General features: G+C 29.1%; 1 protein-coding gene across 1 annotated transcript; it reads left to right on the plus strand.

Moving 5' to 3' along the window:
* The first annotated feature begins 477 nt into the window (after window positions 1–477).
* On the plus strand, window positions 478–18,170 carry LOC148280965 (farnesol dehydrogenase-like). The gene is made up of 6 exons (XM_088227477.1): window positions 478–813; window positions 5,934–6,096; window positions 9,231–9,354; window positions 12,946–13,084; window positions 15,405–15,569; window positions 18,051–18,170. Exons 1-6 carry the CDS (start codon window positions 682–684, stop codon window positions 18,090–18,092), a joined length of 765 nt encoding a protein of 254 aa, XP_088083603.1. The 5' UTR covers window positions 478–681; the 3' UTR covers window positions 18,093–18,170.
* Window positions 18,171–19,438: the final 1,268 nt, after the last annotated feature.

A 19,438-nucleotide genomic window follows, 5' to 3' on the forward strand; every position in this document is an offset into this window, starting at 1 on the left:
CTTTTAAATTTAAAAAGAACATCTTCACAAAGTTTGATGTCACCATTGGTCAAGGCCAAACATGTCGCGTTTTTGAGAAGACATGTTTTAAAATAGTAAAAATATTTCTCCACAGTATCCATATTGATTTTGAAAATACAATTAAGTTTCTTAATCCATTTCACAAATTCTTTTCGGTATTCGTAGTAGGTGATATTTCCCGATTTTGACCAAAAAAAAAGATACCTGCATAAGTAGTAACAAATTAATACATAAAACAAAACACACATAATTTTATTTTTTCGTATTTATTTGAAAATTTCTGTATTATCTGCATTCTGTTTTACATATTTTTGTAATACTTATTTACTTATAAACGCGCATTTTTTTTTACAAATAAATCGTCTCTCATTTCCTGAGATTAAAAGTCACGGGTGATAAAGGGTTTTTGATATGACGACCCATTATCAAATTTATTTTAATGTACTCAACAAGGCGCTCATGGTGAACATTTAAAAATAACTTATCACTTCTCTATTATATTCTAAAAGTCATTTTGTTTCCCAATCTATAAAAGTATTAGTTAACAGTTCACTAGCCACTACTAATTCAGTGTTTACTGTTTAAGCGTCCTTGTTTCCGCATAGTTAACTAGCTCTTAGCTTTTGGGACTTAATCGGGAATTTTATCAGTTATTTTGAAATGGATCGCTGGATTGGAAAAGTTGCTGTGGTCACGGGAGCCAGTTCGGGAATAGGAGCCTCTTTAGTACCGGCTCTGGCTGCAAAGGGAATTATCGTGGTTGCTCTGGACATAATGGAAGAAAAGCTATATGTATTTTTTTTCAATTCCCTCCTTATTAACCTCAAAAAATTAATAGTTTTAAAAATTATTATTTTTCGTTTTGAAAATTGTGTTTTTGTTGTGTCTGGAACCAAATTTATTGCCTTGTTTTTGAAAAATATTTGTTATTATACGCTCATTTTTATTGAGTAAGTATTTGATTGTTTTATTATTATTATTATTTATTTTACTTTATTATTTTTTATTTATTTTTTTTTTTATTATTATTATTCATTTTTTTTTTTATTATTTTATTTTACCTCTAAGTTAACAAAGTTAGTAAAGAAAATATATTACATATTAAATAAATAATAAAAATATTATTTTCATGTACTCGTAAATATTTTTTAATAATCAAATAACCTTTTTTCAAGAACAGTAAGTTATTGTAAATTTGGCGGGATTAAGACAAGGATGCTTGAAGAGAGGATAAGGAGGGGAAGGGAGATGTGCATATTTATTATTATAATGTCTACCAAGTTACATAGTGCATTTTTAGTGTAAATTTTTTTTTTTTTTTTTTTTATTTAAATTTTATTGATAAACCCTTACGGGTTACATACATTTAACAAAATATTTTCACTTTTAAAATTCAAATTCTACTGTTAATAATAATATTTTTAACATCTTTTGTAAAGGTTGCCTGAGTCTTTTGTTTAGTTTTGTCTGGTAGTTTATTGTATAATTTCAGTCCATGGTTTATAAGTCTCGATTGTCCTTTTCTCGTTTTAAAAGATTGTATATGATATTTTTCTGAAATTCTCGTATTGTGTTCATGTTTACTACAATTTTTTTCAAGTTTTAATTCTTCGTCTACAATTACATCAGTGGCTAATTTATGAATAAATTTTAAAGATTCTAGTTTAAAGAGTTCAGTTACGTTTAATTGTTTAGTTTGTTCAAAAAGTTCTTTAGTTGCTGTTAGATAGGGAAGGTCATATACTAACTTTAATATTTTATTTTGCTGTCTTTGTAGTCTGTTTATGTCATTTTGATATCCTGTTCCCCATAGTAGTTGCATATAACATATTTTAGTTTTAACATATGCTTCATACATTAAAATTTTTTCCTTTATTGGAACAAAGTTTTTGATTTTAAAAAATAGACTCGATAAAGTTGCCACTTTGCTAATTAAATTGTTGATATGAATTGTCCATGTCAATTGTCTGTCTATTGTTAGTCCTAAATATTTAACATGTTCAATTTCAGTTAGTCGTTCATTATTTATGTAAGCATCTACTTTGTGACATTTTTTTCTAGATTCAAAATGGATAATATTGCATTTTTTTTCATTAAGTGTAAGTAAGTTTGTGTTTGTCCATTTAGTCAATATAGTAAGGTCTTCGTTTATGTCATTGTTTGTTAATACGTCTGTTTGATTTTTATAAAAAAGTCCAATGTCGTCGGCATACATAATAATTTTCCCTTTAAAGTTATACAGTGATAAGTCATTAATATATAAAATATATAACAGTGGACCCAAAATAGATCCTTGTGGGACTCCAAAATTTACTGTTTGTATTTTACTTTTTTTTTCATTTACAAAGGTATACTGCTTCCGATTAGTTAAGTATGATTTTAATAGTTTGTATTCTTGAGATTTTACTCCTATATCATTTAATTTTTTTATCATGGTCTCAATGTGAACCGTATCAAAAGCTTTTTTAAAATCTAATATTACTCCTGTGGTTGAAATTTTAGCATCCATATTTGTTTGAATATAATTAATCAAATTTACTAGAGCGGTTCCAGTTCCTTTTTTTTCTTGAAAACCATGTTGGTTTAAGCATATTATATTAAGATTTTTAATATGTCCCATTAATCGTTTATGAATACATTTTTCAAAGATTTTATTAAATACAGTTAAATTTGCTATAGGTCTATAGTTACTAGGTTCCGTTCGATCTCCACCTTTAAATATAGGAGTTATTCTTGCAGTCTTTAGTTCTTCCGGGTAGATTCCTAACTTTATATGCATGTTAATTAATTTTGATACGACCGGGCTTAAAACATCTTTGAGATTTTTTACGAGTGAAGGTTTAATTTTATCATATCCTGGCGATGCATTTTTTTTAAGATTGTCAATTATTTTACACACTTCTTTTGTCGTTGTTGGTCTAAGAAAAAAGGTACTATTTATTTTTCTTCTTCGTTTTTCTGATATGTTTAGACATGGTCCATCTAATTTACTTGCAAGGTTTTGGCCTACATTGGAGTAATATTCATTGATAATGTTTGATATTTCTTCTTCATCATTTGTGAAAATCCCATCTTTTACATTCATTTCTTTTATACTAGCTGACTGCAATTTTTCTCCAGACTTGATATTTTTTATTATTTTCCAAAGTTTATTGCTGCTGCCTTCTGCTGATTTTATATAATTCTGGTAATATTGTTTTTTTGATTTTCTGATTTCATTTCTTAAATCTTTTTGAATATTTTTTAGTTCGGTTACAAGTTGACTGTTATTTCTTTCTTTAATCATTTTTTTATATACTTGATTTTTATTTTTTATTTTTTGAAATATGTTTTTAGTTAGCCAACCCTCCTTTATTGATGTTGTGAAGTTTCTCACCTTGGTTTTTGTGTTCTTTTTTATTTCGTTTTGGATAATGTCTTGTAACTGTTTAAAACTATTAACTTCTTGTATTTTCGCCACGAGATTTTCTTTTAATTTGACATAATCTGTTATTTCTAAGGTGTATTTTTGTTTAAATATTTTTTGTCTTTCGATAGGTATATCTATATTTAGATAGAGTGCTCTGTGATCACTTAGTGGAGTATCTTTGTAGTCTATTGTATATTTAGCTTCTACAAAATTTGTTAATACATGATCAATAATCGAATTTTCTCCTCTGTGATTCCATCTTGTATATTTTTCAAGTGAAATTTCGTTAAGAATTACATAATTATTAGATATTAGGCTATTTACATATTCATTTGTTAGTACATTGTCTTTTTCTAATATATTGATATTAAAATCCCCAACTATTATTGTTTTTCCTTTATTTCCATACGGAAGTATTTGGGTTTCTAGAAGATTTATGAAACTATGTACTTCGGTTTTATTTGGTCGTCTGTAGATAGCACACAAATTTATTTTTTGTTTTATGAGACTTATTAAAACAATGTTTGCCATATCTCTGTTATTTTCAATATTTTTTGCTTCGTAATTTAAGTTTTTCTTTATGTACATTGCTACACCTCCTCCTCTACCTTCCCGGCAGGAGTTTATTACATTGTAATTATTGATGTCATATAATTCTGCTTCACTATTAGTGAGCCATGTTTCAGTTAGAATGATGAAATCGGGGTTTTTAAATTCACTTATTATAAGTGCTTTTAGTTCATCTATTTTGGGTTTCAGACTACGAATATTTATGTACAGTATTTTAAGGTTTTTAATGTGGTTATTTATTATAAAACTTGTTAGTTCAGGCTTTGATCCGGTTCTTTTTCCAAGTTTTTTGACCCACTAGAATTTTTTTTGTCTAAAGTATTATTTTCATTAGTATCACTGAAAACATTTAATATATATTCTTGTTTAATTATATCTATAATTCTGTATGTTTCTGTTTTATAAGCATTGTTGATGAAATATGAATTCATTTGGTCATTAAATATTGGGCCAATAAATTTAGCATGCTCAAATAGATTAGTTTTGTTTTTTATTTCTACGTTTAGTTTTGATACATTTAAGTTTTTATTTGTTGCAACCGAATGGACAATTACATTGGTATGCTTTAAGTTTTGGAGTATAAAGTAAAGATTGCTTAAAATATTAATTGGTGATTTTTCATGTTTTCCTGGGTATAAAAATACAAGATCATTTTTTGTTAGTTGTTTACACCCTTGAATAATTGTCGACATATAATTATCAATTGTTGCATCAGGAAAGATGTAACTGCTACACTGTACATTACTGAATATATTTTTTTCAATTTTTTTTCTAAGTCTTCTCCCTTCTTCTATCTTTAAATCTGACAGAGTGATGTTTGTGTAATCTATGTCTTTAAATTTTGTATTGTACACTGAAAAAGTCCTACGAAAAAAAGCATTTTTGACATACGATGTTTTACTTATTGGTACATGAAACAGGTGGTAGCGTCTACAAATCCTGGCTGGCACGTGTATTGTTATTAAACTAAGTTGTTCTGTACAGTCAACTATTCCTGTCATAATTTTTCTTTTTCCTTCATTTTATTTTAAATTCAAGTGAACATTGTCGATTAATCGATTTTCTGATTCGTAATGACATAGCCCGGGCGCTGTGAAAAACGAGTGTTTTTAGAAATTATGTATAGCACCAAAAATAATTATTATTTTCAATATTATCAAATTCTATTTGCTAAACAGATATCGATCTATTTATATACAAGTATTTTATCTCGTTGTTAACTCAAAAATCTTCACATAAACAAATAGTATATTCATACAATACTATTTTTTTTAAACGTTGCGTATTTTAAAAAGCTCTGATTAAGGGTTATAGTCTCGGTGTTTGTAAATATTCATCGTGTTTTTAATGCGTGTGTTTAATAGCCCATATTAATATGTTGTCTGTAATGAGCCCACTAATCACATTTTTTTATTTGTGTATAACAAACATTTTATAAGATAATTTTATGTTACTCACACATAAATAAAAGCAATTAAAGATGTCAATGGATTGTTTTTTTTTTTTGTAATTTCGCGTTTTTATTTGTAGAATATTTTTATTAAAAACTACGTAATGCAAATTTTGAACGTCTACTCCGAGTTTGACAAGTGAAAATACAAGGAATTGGTTTTTTTTTTTTACATGTGTGCATATGAAAATATATGAACAGTAATAATCACAGTTCGTTTAAAACGATATGCTTAAAATGAATAGTATTTTAGCGAATTTGAATTCTAGATATTTTGCCTCGTATAGACCACGGTTCTCAGTTGATCTTGATTCATCGTGACCCTATAGACCTATGCTATAATGTCATTTTAATGTATTAAATTCAATTCGTTTTAAATTGGTATGAATTGTTAGTCGTGACGTTTCTAACTGCGCACCACATGGGAAGGTAGCCTGATAAAACAAAATAATTTATTCTCAGATTTTCCATCTTTATTTTTAGGAAGTAGCAGCCGCTTCAAAAGGAAAGGTTCACGCTGTAAAATGCGACTTGACCAAAGAACAAGATATTCTGAAGACGTTCGAATGGGTTGAGAAAACACTAGGAGGCGTTGATATCTTAATAAACAATGCTGGAATTGTTAAACCTGCTTCCTTGTCTAGTGGTGAGTTAATCATTATTAAAGATTTTCGTATTATAATTATTCATTTCCTAAACATAATACTAAGGACCACATCCGCACAGCAGAATCACTTATACCATCATCGTCATTCCATATCCGCTCCCTAGTTTGAGCATATAGTGTCCACCAAGAGCCTCCGGTTATTTATGTCACTTGCCAGCTTTAAATTCGCAAGCCATGGTTCTGAAATGAATTGTCGACGGACAGTCAGAAGCAGGCGTCCAGGACGTCGAGAACCTGATGCCCTGTAAAGTAAGCAAGCCTGATTAAGCTCTCAGGAGACATACCCAGCCAACCGTATCGCCTCAGCTTTATGAAGTTTTTTGCGTCCGTTTTCTTATTGCTTCATTCTTTTCGAAGTCAAGCCACCGCACACCCGAGATTCTTCTGAGACACCTATTATTCTGAACGAGTTTGAGACATCCTCCATATGCAGAATGCGCATTGGGCACTGCTGCAATGGTTCTTCACCTGTTCAAAGTCCATGTCCGGGACTCTGCCATTTGCGAATGTCAGCTAGATGAGGAAGGTTCAAATTATATTTTTTTGGATGCCCCATAAATGATTGTTATCCTGATTTCCTATCCGACCTCTCTGATATTAACATCCCATTCCCAATTCATATTCTAACTCTCCTGTCCCCACCCAATAAACGTGTATTTTAAATCCTATATAAATATCTAGTTATAAATGGTGTAAAGCTGTAAATATATTATATTATTATTTGTAAATATTTTATTGAATACTAACATATTAACTTGTATATATTATATTACTAACACATGTGTAAATATGTAAAAAAAATAATAAAAAAAAACAAAACAAAAATACTCGACACTGGCTAGAACACCCGAGTAGAGATGTGAAAAGGCCATGAAAAAACGAAGAAGAAGAAGAGACACCTATTCTCAAAACTAAGTATTTTGCCGTTTTCGACCCAAGTAAGGTGCCACGATTCGCATCCGTAGATGAGAATGATGAGAGATGATGATAGATGAGATAGATGAGAGATCTTGGAGTGATCCTAGATAATAAACTAACTTTTCTGGAACACTTTGATAATATAGTAAACAGATCCTTAAAAATTTTAGGCTTTATTAATAGAACTACGTCTGATTTCCAAAGTATGCTTACACTTAAAACACTTTATTGCTCTTTAGTTCGCCCTATTCTTGAATATGCATCTGTAATCTGGTCCCCTCATTATGCTGTTCATATCAAGCGCCTTGAATCAGTTCAACATCGTTTTATAAGAAAAATTGCATGGAAGATGGGATTGGAAAGAGGAGACTATTCATATTCTGATATGGAGAGGTTTTTAAGCATATCAAGTCTTGAAAAACGCAGATGCATTGCAGATATAATCTGCATGTATAAAATTATGAACTGTCTCATTGATGCCCCTGAAATTTTGCAAAAGATTCTTTTTAACGTTCCCACCCGTAGACTAAGAAATAATGAAATGCTTTTCCTCGGTCACTACAGGACCAATTATGGTGCACAGTCGCCTTTGCCCAGAATGATCAGGCGGGTGAACGATCATCAAGATCTTGATTATTATGGTGTAAGGATGTCTTTCTTTACAAATCAGCTAAAGAATCTGTATAGTTAGCCTATGCTTTTTACTTAATCTAAAAAATCTATCATCTGTCTTTGCTGCTTATTTCTGTTCCTTATATTTTTTTATTCCTTTGTAAAAATTTCTTTTAATTGTAATGTTTATAATGGACTTTGTCCGTAAATAAATAAATAAATAAATAAATAAATAAATAAATGTGTTATGCTGAAGTTATATAGGCGCCATTGTGACGATGTGGCTTTTGGATAAAGTAAAATCCCCTCTAGGGAAAGTTTTTATGAGCTGTTAATATTAACATATTACAACAGAGATGAATATCATTTTGAGAAGGTAATATAGAAGTCTAGGTATCTACAGGACTTATTTATTTATGAAGGAAATCATACAGTCTTTTTTATAAATACAAGGTACAAAGGGACAATTCAAAAAAGTAAGACCAATTACAGATTTCACATTAATTTATTATGAATGCAGGAGGAGGTGGCAAAAACAATTAAATTCTAAAAAATATGTATTTACAAAAATTAAATAAAAAGTACATAAAAGGAAGAAGACATTGCAAAGCTCCAACTCTACTTTCTTCCCCTCTCTTTCTGCTTCCATGAACACATATATTTCTTGGTAAAAATCACAACCAACAATAATTAGTTACATGCAGGTAGTAGATGTACATATGAATAAGTAAAAATGAAGAGTTGAAATAAAAAGTTAAAATAAAGTTAAAATTAATATTAAAAGTTGAAATAAAAAAATAAAAAGACTTGTTATTGGCTGGTTTAAGTGGCCACTTTACACACTCATTCACCATTCTGCCCATATTTCAATATTGATATTAGTTTACTTCTTTCATCTGTTGATGTTTGTGAAGTTAAAGAGCAGAAACCTTTATTTATGCGGGTGAGATTCATCTAATTAAATTATTTAACCTTCATACTAGGCAACGACTGAATTTTTTGTTTTTTTTTTAAATTTATATACTTCTTCATAGACTAGGTGAATTTATCAACAATATTTTGATATTTTCCAAATTTTTGTAGGCAAGGACTGGATTCAACTCCCTGGGGAGCTGTTAACATTAACATATTACAATAAAGTTAAAATCATAGCTTGCTTTCTTCTTAATATAAGATAAATGTATCGCGTCGTACCACACAAAACAACATTCTTCTATCCCGAAATACACTAAAGAGATAGAAGTAATACAGACAAAAAAATATATAGTACCCACATTAAATAACATGGTCGTACGCTGCGGTTAGGGTACCAATGCAGACCCAATGATAATGATGTATTTTCATTGGAAAAAACAAATCAAATGAATTACCATTTCATTTTTTATTGCAGATTTTTTCGAAACTGGTAATAAAATTCGATAACTTATGCATAATAAATAGCAGAGAAGAGAATCGGGTGACCGCCATATTTTTCAAATTCTTTCATGTGTGGAGTTTCCTTATAAATTATTACTTAAAAATTAATGGAAAATTAATTTTCATCAAAATTAGTCTAACTAATATGTGTGCACTTTCATTTCAAGGTTCGACTGCTGATTGGGACAATATGCTAAGAACAAATGTATTAGGACTAAGCATTTGTACAAAGGAAGCTCTGAAAACAATGAGAAAAAGAGGAGACAACGGTCATATTATCCATTTAAACAGGTAAATAATGTTTTCAAAAAAAAAACATTCTCTTAATTCTAATGGTCAGTTTATATGAAATAGGTCAATAAAAGTTTAATCTTTTTACGTTTTCGTTTAAATGGGCAAAATAGAATCCTTTTAATTTTTTCGTACAACCCATTTTGTCAACGTTGATAAAATATTTAACGATTATTTTCAATTTCAACTTAACTTGTTTCCATTCAACTAGCACTTAGATAGAATTTAAAAAGCTTCTTTTAGAATTCTAAATTCAATCAAATAAAAAAAATCATCTGTAAATTCGCTATAACGTATGAAGTACAAAACATATGGTTGGCACTTTAAGCGTATTGATTGAAGCAATATTAATTTATATTGTAATCATCATACTAATATAATCAATTTTTGTTGCATAAACAAATAATGTTAGTTGATTTTAATGTTTTTATTGATATTCAGAGGAGCTTTCAATTTTTAAAGTTAAATGAAGATTATTGGAAATATACCATTTCAGACATTTATAAGCACCCCTAGTTATTAATTGGCACAGGAATGTTGTCAGTTATTGGCACCTTTACATTTCCGTGAATATGGAAAAAATAAAAGACCTGATATTTATTATTATTATTCAACGGATATAATATTTTAACAAAATGAGAAAATTTAGCTCAATCTGAATAGGATGAAGATACCAACGCTCTTTCTATTTCAAAATTTGAGTTGGATTTTTTTTACTTGGTGAATAACTTGTTGATCCTTTGTTTTTTATAAATTGTTCTAAATCTTCATCAATATTAAAATTGAGAGATTTATTAGATGAAATGACGATTCCGTTCGAAGATTTATTTTTTGGTTGAATTTTTTTTTTTTTGGCTGATGCAGTCTTTAATTTTTTTTTTTAAAAGCGCACTTTGTTTTTCATTTTTGTCAAACAAGATTTTTTTCTTTTTTAATTTTATAATTATATAATTTATTTTCTATTGTTTCATTGTTTCCCAGTAATAACGAAAGGTATTCGAGTTGCTTGTCTTTTACCTGTTTTTATTGGAGATTTTCGCCAACCAATACAAATAGAAATAGGCAAAAGTGCTGAAATTTTCAGTGGGTTTGCATAATTTATATTATCAAGCAAACTAAATGATGTTTATTTAAAATGACAGCTATCTAAATACATCAGTAGTCAGTCGCAGTATTTGTAATAAGTAATGGTGCATCGATGTCAAAAATAATTGGCCTTTCATCAAACACATTTGCTCTAGATTGGTCTGAGATAACTGGAATAGACCGTATGTCTCGACGGACTTTTTCTTTGTCAGTTAAAAAATTACATATTTGATGTAAAACATCGATTTTTTTATTGTTTTGCTAATTAGATTCGAATTAGTTGAAAAAAAAATTTTTTCTTCACAATCAGCTAGATTTCGATAGTTAGAAATGTCTTTTCTGTTGGATCCAAGACATTAAAAAAAATCGATGGCTGCATAATTCCAAGGAAAAATTCTGCGAGTTTTATTTCCACTCAAGCAAAACTGGATTGCAGATCTTGGCACACACATTTTTTTCGAAGGTGTTTTTTAGACATACCAAACGTAATGGCTGCCACGGCTTTAGAAACATTTTATTAGGAATATTTCTTTTTATAAGCCTATCTTTGTACCTTCGGCATCTATAATAATGAATATGAAATAATACTAAATTTCAATAGCTACGAATGCTAATATAATTTACTTTATGTGCCACAAATAATACACGAACAAAATATCAATAATGCATGTAAAATATTGATTGACATGGGCCAATAGTTCAAATATTAACGGATAAAACTACAACATGTTAGTTATTGGCACAGTGCCAATCTGCGGTTTTGTACCTTTTTTCTTTGTAAAGTTGGCACCTATTAAAAAAGACAATTTATTAGTAAAATAATCACATTTGATACAAAACTAGCTTAGTAAACATGTTTTCGATTATTTGTAAAAACAATATAGTTAAGTATATACTAACCTTGCTGAAAATTGAAGTTCAACACAACACAGCCCAGCCCAATCCTTAAATTTTTTTTTAGAAACTCCAGATTTCTCGCACGTTTTAATAGAGCACATTGACAGGTGGTTTTAAATAGAAATAACAAAGAGAAAACGTTTGCTGCCCTTGCGATGGACTCAGCTCTCAGGACGTCCCCCATATATTACTAGATTGTCCTATGTTTGACGCCGAGAGGTTAAACTGCATACAAATGTGCGCATAACACAGCCAAATTTTTGAAAACCCAGAGGAAGTTATAAAAAATGAAGCTACTGTCGAAAAATACATTGACTTTCTAAAGGCCATAGTTACAAAAATGAAAAAAATTAATGAAGGAATTGACTCAGACTCGAGAAAAATAACTATTGTGCAAAATATACATACCAGGAAAAAAAGCTTTGTATGCATAAGCAAAGCAATAAATAACGGGAACAAGAGGGAGAAAAAAAAAAGGAATAACAACATAATAATAAAGATTAATTGTGGCCAGTATACAACAATGTAATTCAACTTGATAAATTTAAGTACTTGTTTTTAATACTAAAATTACTAAACTTCCTTTTTAAGATTAAATGTGAAAGTTCCAATTACTAGGGGGCTGCCGACAATACCCTGGTTTACCCTACTATGATTCTATCCATAAAATGTTATTATGACAATTTATGAAGGATTTATATTTTATTTATATATTTTAACTAATCACAAACAATATTTAAACAAGCAAATGTAGAAAATTAGGATAGAAAAAATTCAATAATAATTTAATGACGTGTGAAATACTTAAAAATAAAATTTAACACTAGATAGTCCTCATCCAAACAGATATCCCTAGTGAAAAGACCTCTTTAATCTTTTGGTATATTAAATATTTTATATAGTTAATAAAAAAAATCAATTCAATTTTTCTTTCCGTAAGGAAACTGTAAAGTTTGTTCATTTGTATTTTATTTACAAATTTATAAGCCCTGTCTTCCATATTCCCTTCTCTAAAATGTTCTCCATCCTTGTTGTCATTTTTTTATCTTAATGATTCCCTAGGGGGTGAAATTTAGTCATTTGTCTACAAACATTTGGACAAACTCCAAATATTGTAGTTCATTAGTTATTTATGTATTGTTTAATGAAGCTAAAATATTTTTTTGTCTTATATGTTAAATATGTCTGTGCTTTTTAGCCTTTTACTGGATTAAAAATTATTATTGTTATTGTAAATATCACCCAATTAATTCTTGCTGCTGTCAATTTTTTTAAAGGAAAGCAAGTTGAATAGACAAAATAATAATATGACTTTCAAGTGAAATCAAGCTGAAATAATAATTTATTTAATATTTCATTACTGCCATATATTTTTTTAAAAAACAACTAAACTTTGTTATTACATTTACTTGCTCTGCTAATTTGTAATTTGTTTGTTTTATAGTTTTATTTTGTTGATATTTTATTCTAAAACTACGTTACAGAAATAATTCAATGATTTTTTCAGCAGTATTTACTGTTTTATTTTTGTATGAGATTGTCTATAAAGACGTTGATTAATAATTTCCTTTTAAAAATACACTGATTATATTATTGATGTTCTTGCAGTGTTTTAGGTCACATTGTATGCCAAAATCCAGAATATGTTCCTTCGGGAATGTATAGTGCCACTAAACATGCAGTCAATGCTCTTACTGAAGCCTTGAGAGTCGAACTACAATCTTTAAATAGCAATATTAAGATCACTGTACGTATATAAACATTTTTACGGAAAAATTTCCAGTTTTCCTTTCCCTATGCACCCATGTTATTTATTTTTATTATTATTCATTTAATAATTAAATTTTGTACATAATAAAACTTACTGAAATATAAAAGGTAAATTATGTTTAAATACTTAACCTCAATATCAAATACATAGATGGCGCTCCAAACGCGCTAGCGAAAGCTTTCCTTGTTTCATGACATATATACAAAAACCAAAAATGTCACCGATATGGATATTCGCTAATAAGCGGAATGGGGAATGTTGTAGTATCTACATAAAAGTGGCCACTTGAACCCAACCTATGACAGGTCATAAGCCCTGTAAACGCTCGAATATCCATAATCTTGAAACAAAAATTCTACCCATCTCTGTAGTGATATAAATAATAAATTATGTTTTCATCATTTGACATTATACAGGTTCGAATTGCAACATAATAATCACTATATGACCTGAACGTATATATTATATGTATATATATATTTATTTAACACTTTTTATACATATAAGGGCGAGCATATTGCCTTAATGCAATTTCTTCCTACCAACCTAAACCGTTCAGTTTGAGAAAATTACAAGTACATGGACATATTGAATCTTACAATTTTATACAAAAATTCAAAACAAAGATTAAGAAAATAAAAATACACAAAAAATTAACACTATACTATGAAGAGAGGAAAGGGGATGGGAAGGAAAGAAGAAGGATACAGGAACAACTTAAATATTTAGATAGTGACATTTCAATCTTGACTTAAATGTAAATAAAGAAGAATCTCTAACGTTAGTGATATATATATATATAAGGAAGGAGAAGTCGACTTATCCTTTCCCTATGCACCATTGTCTTTTATTATAACATTATTATTTACAAAAAACGTTGTCATGAAACTAATACATAATAAAACATTTTTTTAAATATAAAAACAAAAAATGTTAGTAAAAATATATCAGCAGTTTTATTCTAAAGTGAGACAAAAATAAATCATTGCACAATACGTTAGCAAAAATACATTTTGTGACAAGGTGATTTTTTTGTAAAACAAGCATCTTGATAATTCCATGCCAAATAGTAAAATATATCTCATCTCTCATTTATCGCACCGAGAGTGTTCAATATTTTGGATGAACGTATTAAGCTCTCAAGGACAAAAAATATTTTTAAGAAAATAGTTAAGGACTGGATTTTCCTTAGTGGGAGGAATTAGAGTGGGAAACTCCTTAATGATTTTCCAAGTGCTTGAGTTTACTGTTTACCATATTGATGTACCATATGTATGTTTTTTTTTAAATATTTTTTTTAATTATTTTTTATGTTTCTAATCCTATATTTGTGGTGATATACTCATGTGCCTGTGTCATATAATTGCTCGTCCCATCTCATCCCATGGAATTGGGACTTATTGTCTCAAATAATGTACAATAAACTTATGTATGTAATTAAATAAATCAATAAATAAATATTGTACAGATTGAAAATATGAAACAATATACGTGTTTTAACATTGGAAGAATACAAAACTTGTTACACAGTGCGCAATGCGATCGCATTACCCGGCCAATGTTAATAAGTTTTGTAAATGCCTAAATCTCTATATTCCTTTGTCGAAAAAGCGGGTCGTGATCCCGTCGTAGTATTGCTCTACCACAACTTTATTTCCATTTTCTGAGTTATTTACAACTCGTTGAAAATATCTAAGAAAGTTGAAATATTTGGCCACCCAATAGTCCATAAGATCACAAATAATTTAAGATCTTGTTTGAAAAACCACAAATGTCCAATTTTTCCATTTGTTTTTTAATTCTCATTTGTGGGTCAGATCTTTCCGAAAAATTCAGGAAAAAATGTTTGTCTCTGAAATAACGAATCCACAGAGTTTATTTCACTACGTACTTATCTTTAGTTTTTCTCTTGTCATAACTTTTCATTTCATTCAAGGGTACATAGAGGTATTTTTGAACTTTTTTCTTTAAAAAAACGTTTTTAAAAATTGCAAATTTTATTGAAATATTTTTCTTATTTTATTTTTTTCATACAATATTTATTTAGATATATTTTTTGTTCTATTGAATAATGTGTTTTAAAGGAAAATCAGTTATTTTCTTTAATTATGGAATACGTCAGTAAAACCACGAAAATCCGTTTAAACACTCTCATAAAAAAAAAATGTTTTGTGACATTTAAGGTTTTTAAAACAACGTCTTTAGTTTTGCTTAATGTTATATTTAATGAATATATATTATTTAATCCGTGCTTAAATTTCTAGGAATTTATCGTGAATTTTTTAATTTTTTTTAGAGCATGAGCCCTGGGAATGTTTACACGGAAATGGCTCTAAAATACTACGCAGATATCACTGGACAACCAGTACAGCCCCCTGGCCCCCTACCCCCAGGAATGCTAGAAGCTTCTGACATCTCTGACGCCATTTTGTATTGCCTTGGCACGAGACCACTGGTGCAGGTAAACATTTATTCATTTTCACTTCTACTTATTTTGATTTATCGTATCTATTATACTAACTCGAAAATAATCTTAAATTTAGGATAATGTCATTGGTTTTGATATAGAGCAAAACTATAACTAAACTGTTTTCGTGCTATTCAAAAACACAATTTAATATCATCTTGTAAACCACCACTGTAAAATATTTGTAAAATTTAAACAAATATGACACTGGCAAAAGTATGTAGTAATTTTATCAGCAATATTATAAGTTTGTCCAAATGTTTGTAGACAAGGACAGGATTTCACCCCCTAGAAAATTAATATGATCGACGTATTATTATTATTATTAATGATAATAATACACCAGCAGCATTGATTTCAACTTGGGTACATTATATTGCTCAGTTATTATATTACAATAGAATATTTTACAGAAGACGAAATGGAAGTCTTGGCGTTTACAGGGCTTATGACCTGTCATTGGCTAGTTTAGGTGGCTACTTTACACACTGTGTAACATTTACTATTTTGCCAACGTTTAAAGATTCATATATTTTTCCATTCTTACATCTATTGATTTTTGAGAAAGTAAAGAGCTGAAATGCTTATTTTATTTATTTTTTCTATTTTTTTATTGATTTATTTATTTAACAATAAAATAAGCATACATAATTGTATTATTGTTTCCGCAAAGCCGAGGCTCGTCAAAATTAGCAAATTAGATTTTTATTTTTTTTATAAAATATTAGGAAGTCCTAAGCCCTGTAAATGCCTAGACTTATCTTCTCTAAAATATTCTCCATCTCTGCTATATTATGTTGACATATATTTTGTTTATACTACGTCATATTATACTTGTAAGGATGACTTACACTGATATGTTATATCGTATCAATATCAGTTACCTTCATGTGTATAATAAGGCGTAATTTATACGTGTATTTCTCAACATTTAAACTATACATATACATTGAAATTATACTTGTAAGGATGACATACATACATACGCTATAATTTATTTATTTATTTATTTATATACGGCATTTCTGCCATTTACATATATGTGGTATAAAGAGTGCTTAGAAATAAAAATATTAAAAATAAAAAAAATCGAGTATGAAATATTAATATACTCGTACTGTACACATTATTAATTACTTGAAATACATACATATTTTAAAGAAATTATACAATAACAAAATACATTAATCAATCAAATTATAATTATTCCAACCCAATCTTCTGAAGATGATTTGCTCTTTTTGATAAAAATATGTTGGTCACTTTATTTTTTAAGTTAGGCAGAGATAAACTAAATATATCAAAATGTGATGCATATTCATTCCCGGTATTCTGTAATCTAACAATAGGTGAGTTATATTGAGCTACCGTTCGAGAATTTTGACAATAAAATATTGTAGATGTTCTGCTTAATCTAGGTGGTACATAGAATGAAATCAATTTCAGTAGATCAGGGGTATCAAACATCAATTGTATCTATATCAGTTACCTTTATGTGTATGATAATGCGTGGGTAATTTATTCGTTTATTTTTCAACATTTAAACTACGTAATGTTATACTTGTAAGGATGACATACACAGATATTATAAATCTATTATCATATCAATATCAGTTACCTTAAAATGTAATGTATAATAAGGCGTAATTTATATGTGCATTAATCAACTTTTAAAAAAAATACTGTTGATTTTCCGTTCGATAACTATTAGGGACAATTACATAAAAAAGGTTGAATTAATGTTCTAATACAATTGCTACATTTTCTTCAATATGGGCGAAAAATATCGCTGCGCTTCAGAGGCAATGCGCGACAAAATTTTGTGTGGAGTGCCGCAAAGTGTAGCGCAGCTGCAGTGCGGTTTGTTTCATTAACCTAGCCGGACCGAAGGGGGGATTCGAATCCCCCCATATACCGATTTGGTCAATTTAACTTTACGTACATAAGCATTCGGCAAACTAACAAAAATGAATAAAATACACGAATTAGTAAAATATGTGTACGCGAAAATATGAATAAATTATTGCACGGTCATAAACACTTTAAATGTTTTATTATCCTGATTTCATATTCAAGTAGGCGCTGGAGTCGTTTGGTCCCCCGTTCGGATCATGTATAATTTGTGGATCCTTAGTGAGCGAAAGGTTAAAAACAGTGAAGATGAGTATTTCATGTGGCCGCGACGCGCCGCGCAGTGCTGCACTAGTGCAGTTTGACCTTTAGGTTAAAGCAACTCGTTTCGTCCATTTTAACCAAAACTTTACATGGACAAAATGAGTTGCGTGAAAAAAAACATTTGATCCCTTTTGACGGAAGCGTCTTCAACCTTTTTTCGGTGCAACTAACCCTTTGTCGTATATCAGTATTTCAAAAAAAATTATTCCAAAAGAGCATTCGCGAAATAATTTCACGATAAGGAACGTAAGTTGATTATTAATTTTATTTTCTTTTCTTTTCTTTTCTTTTCTTTTTCAGGTTCACGACCTCGTTATTCAAGCTATTGGACAAAAGTGGTAACCGAAGATACCGTTCCGTGATTCGTTTTCGATATAAATATTATATACCTGCCAAAAAATATTTTTAACTAATAAAAACTTTCATCAATACTTTAGTTCAGAAGTATTAATTATAGATACTAAGCAACAATTATAAAATCATTATGTTTGACAAAGCTAAATATAAGGCACTCAAAAATAGTATTTTAGAAAAAACAGAAATATCAATTGAATGCAAAGGGAAAATGTAAAAAAAATACATCAAAAATCAACAATTTGTAATTCCTCAAAAGTGTAAAACTATAATAAATCATCATCATCAGTAGCGCTACAGCCCGTTGTGGGCCCTGACCTCCTCCAGAATCTGTCTCCATCCCTCGCTGCACCCTGCGACTCTTCTCCAGTTCGTCAAGCCAATTATTGCTCCAATGTCACTTTCCACATTACCCAGCCATTTTAATTTTGGTCTGCGTCTGCCTTCCGGAGTGGTATAAATAATATTTTTTGTCGTACGATTATCTTTCATTCTGTGCACATGGCCCAACCATTGTAATCTTCTTTCGTTTATGAATTGTGCAATGTTAGGTTCGCCATATAATGCCTCTAATTTATGATTAACCCGTTTCCTTCACACTCTTTGGTTGACAGTGCCAAATGTTTTCCTCATTATTTTAATTATTACGTGTTATTAAAAAGATAAAAATAAATAATGCATACGTAACATATCATGATTCAATAAAAAAATAGACAGAAACATAATAATAAAGGAATTTAAAAAAATTAAGTAATAAATTAAAATAAATGTTAACATTTTAATTAAGAAATTTCTAAGTTTAATACTATTAAATGCAAGTAAAATAATTATATATATAACCACTTATCGACTCATTTAAGTCCGCCGGTTTCGAGAAAAAAATTACTCTTGTTTCGTCAACAAATATTTATTTGATAATGCTTTTCAAATATAATTTGTTACATTTCTAGACAGGTATACTTTCCGAAAAATCTATTTATCAGGGCAAATACGGCTAGGATTACATTTGCATCGTATATATTATTGATGAAATTACAAAAAAGGTTAATCATTTAACATTTTCTACTGGGTATTTTAACAAATCAAAAACAAAGCCTAATCATAATAAAATTATATCTTTGAATAGTCGTTTATCTTCATTTTTCTAGGTGAATTACTTTTTATACAATGTAAGTCAACAGTAGATAGGTATGTATGTTTTTTTAATGGGATAGTTGAATATTGCATATTTACATAAATGATAAAATGATACAATAAAGGCAATACCTACCTACAAGATACAATCAATAAAGGAAAAAATAATATTTTATCGTCTATGACTAAATACATATGGC

This window comes from Micrasema longulum, unplaced genomic scaffold, assembly GCF_059751315.1.
Source record: "Micrasema longulum isolate JH-2025_06_02 unplaced genomic scaffold, ASM5975131v1 h1tg000508l, whole genome shotgun sequence".
NCBI lineage: Eukaryota > Metazoa > Arthropoda > Insecta > Trichoptera > Brachycentridae > Micrasema > Micrasema longulum.

Coding starts and splice junctions, on each gene's coding strand:
- LOC148280965 (XM_088227477.1), top strand. CDS start 682: ATGGATCGCTGGATTGGAAAAGTTGCTGTGGTCACGGGAGCCAGTTCG. Junction 814..5,933: donor TAATGGAAGAAAAGCTATAT/GTATTTTTTTTC, acceptor CTTTATTTTTAG/GAAGTAGCAGCCGCTTCAAA. Junction 13,085..15,404: donor ATAGCAATATTAAGATCACT/GTACGTATATAA, acceptor AATTTTTTTTAG/AGCATGAGCCCTGGGAATGT.